Genomic DNA, 10,630 nt, shown 5'->3' with positions numbered 1-10,630 from the left:
TTCAGAAAACACACATTTCATGAGTTATGCAATATTTTTTTTAAAAACAGAATATAATACCTACAAAATACAGCTTTCCAACTGTTCCAATAAAAGCCCCTTTCTTATACGGTTCACAGCTTGTGGACTGGAGATAGAGAAGCACATACGAGGCCTGAACTGCAATTTTTTCCACCCTTCAGAGCCACTAGTAGAAGACAGCATCTCTGTGCTTAGACTGTGGAAACTCTCTTTTAGCAGCTTGAGAATCTCATGAGATCAGTCATGCACAAAATTCAGTTGGAATTAAATATTAGATTTAACTGGAGAACAAATTTCATTCTTCCCCAAAATCTGAACTGACCCTGGAGGATAGTGCCAAAGCCCAAAATATCCTGTTCCCAATGCCTGAAATAAGCTGCAGCAACTTAGCCAGCGATTACTGTACCCAATATATGAGTGGAAAAAAAATACTATAATCTCTAAAATTAAAGAGACTCAGTGCCTTGCTTCACTCGCTCACTCCCCTGGTCAGATCCTACTGGAAAGACACTCCGATTGGAGGTTGATGAATTTTACAGGGTATTTCTGGTTTAAAAGATTCCAGGCAACACATGCAAAAGGGACAATGATAATTAGCTTCTTGGCTCATTACTGGAATAAAACAGATATTGGGGCACCAGAATTCATAAGTTTCGAGCAAAATTTCCAATTAGTTTGGTAAATCAAATTGAAACTGATGCATTCACAAGTCTTGTGTCAATCTCCTTTCCCACATTATTAAAACACAGCAGTTGTTATACCTGGAACAGAGGAACTAGATTAGAACTAGACACTGTAAATGCAATGTCCTCCTCCCTTTCAAAACCCATCATTGGCGGTTGTGCTTTGTCGTCTAGGCCCCACGCTGTGTAATTCCTTCCCTAAATCTCTCCACCTTAAAACCCACCTGTTTGACCAAGCTTTTGGTCATCCTACCTAATATCTCCTATGGCTTGGTGCCCATATTTGTCGGATTCCGCATCAGTAAAGCACCTTGGGACTTTTTTCTACGTCAAAGAAACGATAAGAGTTGAAAGTTGTTGTTAGTGGAAGCATGAACTTGCATTTCACCACCATAGAATTTATCAGCATTGCACAATGATTGACATGGGTGGAGAAGGGATGATGCGTAGATTAATTCAGTGAATATTAAGGTTGTGGTGATGTACTGAAAGCTGTTACCTGTATATTTTTGGATCTGAATTCTCTAAGCAAGTTCTTTAAAATGGTAGGTATTGCACTTGTTTTGTTGGACCTCAATTTACCAAATGCAAAAAAAACACAAAAATCAATTCACAAAATGTGTTCACCATAAGCAGCTAAAATGTAATGATTCACCACAAACTTATTTTTGCCCAACAGTTGAGTGCTGACATTAAATCGAGGGAACCGACATGGAACAGTTACTAAGCAGCAAGTGAGAGAGATCATTATATCTACAGAGATAGCATAGTCGTTAATCGACAGCACTTTAATAATCCTGTCACTGCAATTGTATGTCATTCCAATTATGGTCTTACAATGCAACTCTAAGACAGTGGCTTAATGATGTCATCACCATTTATTGTTTACACTAAATATTTATTTTTAAATGATGCTGGAGTAAATAAAAATGAAGCAATGTTAAAGTGAATCATATTTTTTTTTTAAAAGATAAGGACTCGATCTTTAGTTTCTGCAGAACCTGTGCCAAAAAGTGAAGCACGCGTGTTGAAAGCTGAAGCACCTCAGAAGCAAATGAACCATAAATCTTAGTTCTACACTTTTTTGGAGTCCAACCCAACTACAAAAAAGGACACCCAAAAACTTTGATAAAGGTAGCAATTAACGTATATAGTAAAGCGGCAAACATACAGTCAATACACACTGAGATAGTAGATCAACCTCAATAATGTTGCACGTATGTTTAATTATACAGAACCTCTAGGATTTGAGGTTATTTAAAAACATTATAATTATGAACAGCACAGATGGAGGAGACGTGTGATATATGCAATGTGTGTGGATCTGGGCAATACACGCGTTAGATGCACTGCATACGCCACAGATACAAGCACTATATTTGAGGAATAGCATTGCTGGTAGTTTGAGAATGGTTTCATTGTTAGGATTCCTTTTTGCTGGATAAAGATTTATTCCAGAATTATTTAAGTAGTAGTTCATCATTGCAAAAAATCAGTTCTGATGCTACAAAAATCACTAGTTGACACGTGTTCAGTATGTATCATCATCATAGCCAGTCCCTCGAAATCGAGGAAGACTTACTTCCACTCCTGAAGTGAGTTATTTGGTGGCTGAACAGTCCAAAATGAGAGTCACAGATTCTGTCACAGGTGGGACAGATAGTCGTTGAGGGAAGGTCTGGGTGAAACTGGTTTGCCGCACGTTCTTTCCGCTTTCTACGTTTGATTTCTGCATGCTCTCGGTGTTGAGACTGCTTAGCGCCTTCTTGGATGCACTTCCTCCACCTAGGACGGTCTTGGGCCAGGGACTCCCAGGTATCAGTGGGGATGTCGCACTTTATCAGGGAGGCTTTGAGGGTGTCCTTGTTTCCACTACTCACCTTTGGTTCGTTTGCCGTGAAGAAGCTCCGAGTAGAGCACTTGCTTTGGGAATCTCGTGTCTGGCATGTGAACTATGCGGTCTGCCCAGCGGAGCTGATCGAGTGTGGTCAGTTCTTCAATGCTGGGGATGTTAGCCTGAATGAGGACGCTGATGTTGGTGCGCCTGTCCTCCCAGGGGATTTGTAGGATCTTGCAGAGACATAGTTGGTGATATTTCTCCAGCGACATGGTCCATGTCTCTCACCCAAATAGGAGGGCAGGTTATTATTACAGCCCTGTAGACCATGAGCTTGGTGGCAGTTTTGAGGGCCTGGTCTTCAAACACTTTTCCTCAGGCGGCCGAAGGCTGCACTGGAGGCAGTGTTGGATCTCCTCGTTAATGCCTGCTCTTGTTGATAGGAGGCTCCCGAGATATGGGAAGTGGTCCACGGTGCCCAGGGCCACGCCGTGGATCTTGATGACTGGGGGGCAGTGCTGTGCGGTGAGGACAGGCTGGTGGAGGACCTTTGTCTTACGGTGTTTAGCGTAAGGCCCATGCTTTCGTATGCTTCAGTAAATACATCGACTATGTCCCGGAGTTCAGCCTTTGTATGTGCACTGACGCAGGTATCGTCCGTGTACTGCAGCTCGACGACGAGAGGTTGGGGTGGTCTTGGATCTGGCCTGGAGATGGCGCAGGTTGAACAGGTTCCCACTTGTTCTGTAGTTTAGTTTCACTCCAGCGGGGAGCTTGTTGACTGTGAGGCGGAGCATGGCGGCGAGAAAGATTAAGAGGTTTGGGGCGATAACGCAGCCCTGTTTGACCCCGGTCCGGACGTGGATTGGGTCTATGATGGATCCGTTAGTAAGGATCACGGCCTGCATGTCGTCGTGGTACAGGCGGAGGATGGTGCCGAATTTTTGGGGGCATCCGAAATGGAGGAGGACGCTCCACAGACCCTCACTGTTGACAGTGTCAAAGACCTTTGTAAGGTCGAAGGCGGCCATGTATAAGGGCTGGCGCTGTTCCTTGCATTTTTCCTGTAGCTATCGCGCTGCAAAAATCATGTCCATTGTGCCCTGTAAGGGACGAAATCCGCACTGTGACTCCGGGAGGAGCTCCTCAGCCACGGGAAGAGGGTTGAGGAGGACTCGAGTGACGACTTTCCCAGTGGCTGATAGCAGGGAGATTCCTCTGTAGTTGCCGCAATCGGACTTGTCCCACGATTACTGCATCTGAGATTCCCCGGCATGCTCTCCACCCTCCAGATGAGGTTATGTATTCGTTTCAGCAGTGCCTCTCCGCCATACTTCAATGCCTCAGCAGGGTATTCCATCCGCATCCGTAGCATTGTTGTTTTTAAGCTGTCTTACAGCTTTTTCTATCTCGTGCAGTGTTGGGGTCTCACTGAGGTGGTGGCGGGTAGCATGCTGCGGGATGGAGTCGAGAACACGCGAGTCAAAGGCAGAGCCTCGATTGAGGAGATCTTCGAAGTGCTCCTTCCAGCAGGCCCGGACTGCCTCGGTGTTCTTGATGAGTGTTACCCCGTTCTTGGCCAGCAGTGGGGTGGGGCCTTGGGTGTTTGGCCCGTAGATGGCCTTGACTGCGATGATAGGGGATTGACATCTAAAAAAGACATGGATTTATATAGTACCTTTCATGACCACCGGACATCTCAAAGTGCATTACATTCAATGAAGTACATTTGGAGTGTAGTCACTGTGGGAAACACGGCAGCCAATTCGCGCACAAGCAAACTCTCACAAAGAGCAATGTGATAATGACCAGATAATCTTTTTTTTGTTATGCTGATTGAAGGATAAAGATTGGCCAGGCCACCGGGGCTAACGCCCCTGCTCTTCTTCGAAATAATGCCATGGGATCTTTTACGTCCACTTGAGAGCAGACAGGTCTTCGATTTAACGTCTCATCTGAAAGACGGCACCTCCAACAATGCAGCATTCCCTCAGCACTGCACTGGAGTGTCAGCCGAGATTTTTATGGTGCTCAAGTCCCTGGAATGGGACTTGAACCCACAACCTTCTAACTCAGAGGCAAGAATGCTAACCACTGAGCCACAGCTTACACCGTCTAAGTCAAGATGTCTTTTACACTGATATAATTTATAAATTAACTGTTCAGAAAGCTAAAGGTTCAACTAACAGCCAGTTGTATCACACAGCATGTGTCGATGTAAAATGGTTTTGGCTTTGCATGAATGCAAATTGTGTCGTGTAGTTCTGAGATTAATAAACTGAGACATATTTCGGCAAGTGGTGAGGGATCACCACAGACAGTCTTGCACCATTTAAATAGAACTGCAGCCCAGTGTAAAGCAAAGCTTAAGGGGACTGCTCGGGAACTTTTTAAAAATTCATTTTAATCTTTCCAGTGTTAGCCAAGAGCTGACAGGACAGATGTCGCGTTGCTAATAGCAAAGTAATATTTGTATGCTAATAAGTAGAATTCTGCACAAATACAGAAACATGCTTGGATAAACTAAAATTTCCTAGACAAGAGAATACTGCAGTGCAACTCGTGTCTGCTGGGAACAGCTCATTTGAAAAAGGTGCTGTTTTTAAACTGGCAGCTATAGAATAGCAATGTCATGACATACTGATTTCAAAGGAACATAGGTTGTATAATCTTAAAAGTGTCGGGTCAACATTTATCCTCAGCCTACACCATCAAAACAGATAAACTGGTCATTGCTATTTGTGCGATCTTGTTGTGTGCAAATTGGTTGCCGCATTTACCAGATTACAACAGTGACTACACTTCAAAAAGACTTCATTGGCTGTGAAGCGCTTTGAAATGTTCTGAGGATGTGGAGGTGCTATATAAATGCAAGTTTGTTTGCCAGTTCATTATCTGAACCATGACATTCTTCTACATCCCTTGATCTGTTATCAGTGTTTATTTGCTGTATTTGTTTTCTGCTACTGTTTGAGGATGATTAAAGCAGTGACATCAGACCTGAAGGTACTTGAATAAGACAGGATCTGTAGTTATAATCTGGTTACCTTTAACGGTGTACTACAAGAAAATTCACCATCTTGCAAGTATCGTGTTTTATTTTCTTCTTGGGAAGCAACAAATGGAAGGCTCCATGTAACTTGGACTGTAAACGCAACAGGATAAATAATACGAGTTAAAAGAAAACTATTGGCTAATCTGAATAACTTTATGCCGCTTTCCTTCTACTAGCAAGGGTGATCACAATGAGATGCAAAACAGTTAAAGGTGATCAATTTCTATTTATTTGAAAAATATATTCACAGATCAATGATCAATTGCTGTTCAACTGAAGTTTAACCGCAAACTTCTGAAGTCTGTACAGATTACAGAATATTACTAGATTAGATATCTTCACGCTCCTGTAATGTATTGCAGTAAAATAGTTCCATCGCGGTTTTAGAGCTCATAAATGAAGGTGGGATGGAACGAAAGCTCAGAAGGTTGAACCTCCATTTGGACATATATTACGAGTGGACACTTGTAAGGCTGAACAAACAAGAACTTAAGCTACACTTTAAATACTGCAAACACCAATTCAAATACAAAACAAGGTAAGCCCACAAATACTCCAAGCACTTGAATGTTCCACAGACTTTAAATGCCAGAACACTCAAGATGCCAAGAATGCATTTTCTAAATGGTCTACTTTTAATCAGTAGATCACTTTCTAATGTTTACACAGTAGGTAGAAACGATTATTAGCAGGCTGTGCCACAATCAAAGCCTTCAGATTGTTGCCAACAAATAAAGAACTTATTTTTTTGCAATTTAACTTTTTGCCAAATAAACAAATTACCCCAAACCTGGATCTTTATTGATGTGAAACCAACAGGCCAAGCTAAGAGGCTGGACATGGTTAATACTGAAACACAACTCCTGCCAACCAACACAATAAGTGCTATTTATTCTTCTATAAAAAGTGTATTGTTGCTCTAATAACAAGCCAGATTTCCTTTTTTTAACATAAAACACATTCATTGCCTTGTATTACTCTACATCAAACAAGAAATAATTTCCACTATAAATATCTAACACCTAAATCTGCTGCTGAAATTGCTGGTTCTGCAGCCCATTATCTGACTGCAGTTAGGCAATAAAAACATACAAACGCAAAAACTAAAATACTTAAAATTGTCCTTCTGTTCTGAGGTCCTCCTAAGTTATTGTTCAGAACGAACAGCTGAGTGAGCTTTTAATTTTAATGCCACCTACTTCTACAAGACTTAATATTTGATTCACTGCTAAAATGTATTACTCAAGCGCGAGCACGTAAGGATAGAAAGATTTCTCATTAGCCCAGCTCAGCTCTGGTCATTCCATATTTAGAAAAGAAAATTAGTAAATCTTTTGAAACTTATTGCACTTGTAAATTGTTACTGAACTAATTCGTGTTGCTTAGCCTCCACTCTCAATGATGCCCGTGATACAGTCGGTTAATAAGTGCTCTCTATTCTTGTAGCACAGCATGAACTTGGTTGTTAAGTGTCCATATTTGACAGTGAAGGATAAAACCATGTGCAGGAATTGAACAAGCCAATGATCATTTCTGATCTTGGTTTTCCATAGTTTCAGATAGTTGATAGTTTATTTTCCCAAAGTGTAAGATCTTACAATGCAACTGGTAGTCATGTGCATGATTGTTTGAACTCCCGAATGGTTTATTTGTAGAGCAAAATAAAAGAAAGCATTTTCCACGTATGTAATAAACTGAGTCTTCAGAAATGAATACCAACACGCTGCATTTATATTCATTTCCAAAAACCGAACTTCATACTGGCAGCTCAGATATAAATCTTCCCCATGAAAACCTTTTAAGTATGTATGGGCTTCCCCTCTGCCCTATCTCCTCAAGGGCACTCCATACTGTCGTACAATAAGATCCAGTGATTACAAGTCAGTGATCAATTACCAGAATGAAATGGTTACAAAGCAAAATAAATTGATCTCCCACGATGGATGTAGGGTAGGTTAAACATGAAAATATGCAAAGCCATTTTTCTTTTTAAACTGTTGCTTGAAAGTTTGGCTCGTACTTGCAATGAATTAATTTGCTTTTATCTTTTAAGCTGTGTTTTTTTAGTTCAGACTCCAGGAGGCTGAGGTTGTGAGTTGGCTCCCTTACCCTGACGGCAGACTGGTAGACTCAAGTCTTTCATAGATATACGAGTCTGCTGCTAGGATGAAGGAGCAGTGTAAAGGTTAGGAGCTGGCCTATTGATGCCAGTCTCCTGAAATCCAGTTGCTCAACACCAGTCTCAGAGTCTGAAATAAAACAGCGGCAATATAAAAATGCTTTAACCAACAACTTGCATCTATATAGCGCCGTCAACACAGAAAAACATCCCAAGACACTTCACAGCAGTGTGCGAAGAACAGACGTCGAGCCAAAGGAGAGATTAGGAGGGTTGCTCAAAGGCTTGGTCAAAAAAGTTGGGTTTTCAGAGAGTCTTCAAGGGAAGGAGGAAGTGGACAAGCGGAAGTGCTAAGGGAGTCGATGTCAGATAATGACACCGAGGCAAGTAAGGCTACTGCTCTGAATATTTAGTAAATAGTAGTCTTTGTTACCCTGCATAGTAACGAGAAAAAAATAACTTGTAAAAGCATCTTTCATGGCCTCCGAATATTCCAAAGCACTTTTTGAAGTGTAATCATTTTTGTAATGTAGGAAAGCAGTTTGATTTTAAGCAGTGACACCCATGCTTCAAATGTATTTTAAGAGAACTTAAGTAAGGAAGACAATAGAAATCAAAACATAATGGCCCTGAAATTCCGATGTCCTAATCCGTACGAAGTTTCTACGGACCCGGGAAGGAAAAGCCGGTTTTCAGAGCGCAATGTGCATGCGCTGAAAACCGGCTTTTCCGATCTGTCAAGTTTCTGGCTTGACAGATCCAATGCATATTGGGAGCGAGGACACTTGCAGGCAAGATTTCCAAATATCCTGCCCAGCAAATGCCCTTTAAAATCTTGCGCCTGAAAAAGCAGGCGTATAGCCTACTTTTAACAGGCGCAAGTGTTTAAAAATACAAAAAAATATTTTAAAATAAAGTTATAAAAACACATTTTATTGTTAAAAAATCATCCCCACTACGGTAAGTTTATTTTAAGGCTTAATTAAAAAAATCTTTTTAAAAGTCGGGAAAATATTTTTTTATAACAACTTTAATTTAAATGAATGTTAAATATGTAGTTTATTTTCTATTTTTTATTGTGTTTTGGGTGTTTGGGAAGGGTTTCTCATTCATAGTAATAGGAGTTCCGGACTTACGGAACTCCTATTACTATGATGAGAATCTATACTACACCTGATTGGCTGCTGTCACCAGATCCGGCTTGCGCACGTCCCCACGTGCACACGCTGTCACGAGAGGCTTCAGGCTCGAAAGTTCCAACGGGCGCAGCAACAACAGGTAAGTGCGCATCTTTTTTTTCTTTTTCTTTCGTTTGCACGCGGGAAGAGCTCTACCGGAATTTCAGCAACAATATTAGTATAAGCTAAAAATAGCTCTCTTTAACAGTAATATAATTCTGTTGAAGAAGACTTTTATAGAGGTTAAAAGAGAGATTTCCCAATACATAGGGTGGACTAAGAATAATCTGCAGTTTTCAATCATAACCTAGAGTGGCTAGGATGCACTGTCTTAATGGGTGATAGGATCGGTTGCATGATGATGTCCAGCGATGGCTGCATGTTCTGATGGAGTAGATGATGTACTGCATGCGTGGCCAGAAATACAAACTTAGAAATGTAGGAGACAGAAACATGTCTGTTGTCTACTGGTTACTTTAATACCTTTCCATTTTACAAATCCAATATTCAGACGTTTCAGAATATGGGAGATGTTTCTGGTGCATCTCAATAAGACAATAATAGGAGCAGAGGCATAAAATCTTTAATCTGAATATCAGAAATACACACAACAGCAATTTGGGTTAAGAGCCATCTCTTGCTGTAGAATCTTATTTGCTCATTTAGTGCCCCCTTTCAAGATTATGGAAGGAATTTGATCACAAAGTTCACCGTGGTTATCCATGTCAGGGTGGGTTTGGCGAACAGGTGGTTAGGGGCTGGTCATAACACTCGCCTCTTCCTCATTTTTTTTCATCCAAGTTTTCCCCACCCCAACACTGGCAGCATTGAGTATTTAATATAAAATAGCAATGCATCTCACAGCCCAGCCAAGTCTAGGTGGAACTTTTTCATCTGCTCTTGATGGTGGATAGTGATTGTGAAAGAAAGAACTTGCTTTTAAATAACACCTTTCATAACCCCAAGATGTCCCAAAGCACTTTAATGCTGGCAAATGCAGCAGCTAATTTGCAGACAAGGTCTTGCAAATGGCAATGAGATAAATGATCAACAATTTGCAGTTAGTGCTTTTTAAGTGACGTAAGTTAAGAGATAAAGGTTAGCCAGGACACCCCCCCCTGGTCATCTTCGATTAATGCCAGGAGATCTTTTACGCCACCTGAGAGAGCAGATAGGGCCTCAGTTTAACATCTCATCCAAAAGATGCCACCTCCAACAGTGCAGCACCCCCTTAGTACTGCACTTATGTGCTCAAGTGTCTGGAGTGGGGTTTGATCCCACGACCTTGACTCAGAGGCGCGAATGCTTCCATTGAGCCATGGTGTAATGCGAAAAACAAATGTTGTGAAGCTATCAAGCGACAACACCCCATTTTGAAAACAGCTAAGAACTTGGAACAATAACTTAAACAATGAGGCCAAATTTAAAGCAAATAACAGGGCGTCGGAGAGTTGCTGGATCAGCCCATGAAAGCTAGTTTGACAAGTCAAAAGACAACAATTGTACTTTTAAGTACAACTCACAGACAAACCTGAAAAAGATGGCTTAAATGATAGTCTTTACTTTGTTCTTTTCCTTAACAACTTTTTCTCATTTTGATTATTCTGGAATGCTTGTGTTCCCAGTGTGATGATTATTTGTGAACCAAGTCCTTGGCAAGAGATCTATCACTTCTACATACAGATGCTCAGATCAATCACGCAGGTATCCATGTAATCTTAAAATAATGATTCAGCC

General features: G+C 41.2%; 1 protein-coding gene across 1 annotated transcript in view; it reads right to left on the bottom strand.

Moving 5' to 3' along the window:
- Positions 1-1,985: 1,985 nt before the first annotated feature.
- Positions 1,986-10,630, bottom strand: part of LOC139241444 (protoheme IX farnesyltransferase, mitochondrial-like) — a 58,373-nt gene continuing 49,728 nt past the window's right edge. The window contains exon 5 of the mRNA XM_070870002.1: positions 1,986-4,191. Within this exon, the coding sequence (XP_070726103.1) occupies positions 4,024-4,191 (168 nt within the window). The 3' untranslated portion in view covers positions 1,986-4,023. The remainder of the gene's footprint in view (positions 4,192-10,630) is intronic.

This window comes from Pristiophorus japonicus, unplaced genomic scaffold (genome assembly GCF_044704955.1).
Source record: "Pristiophorus japonicus isolate sPriJap1 unplaced genomic scaffold, sPriJap1.hap1 HAP1_SCAFFOLD_1080, whole genome shotgun sequence".
NCBI classification, from domain to species: Eukaryota; Metazoa; Chordata; class Chondrichthyes; family Pristiophoridae; genus Pristiophorus; species Pristiophorus japonicus.
The sequence above is the reverse complement of the archived record's forward strand: the minus strand, read 5'-3'. Positions and strand labels throughout refer to the sequence as shown.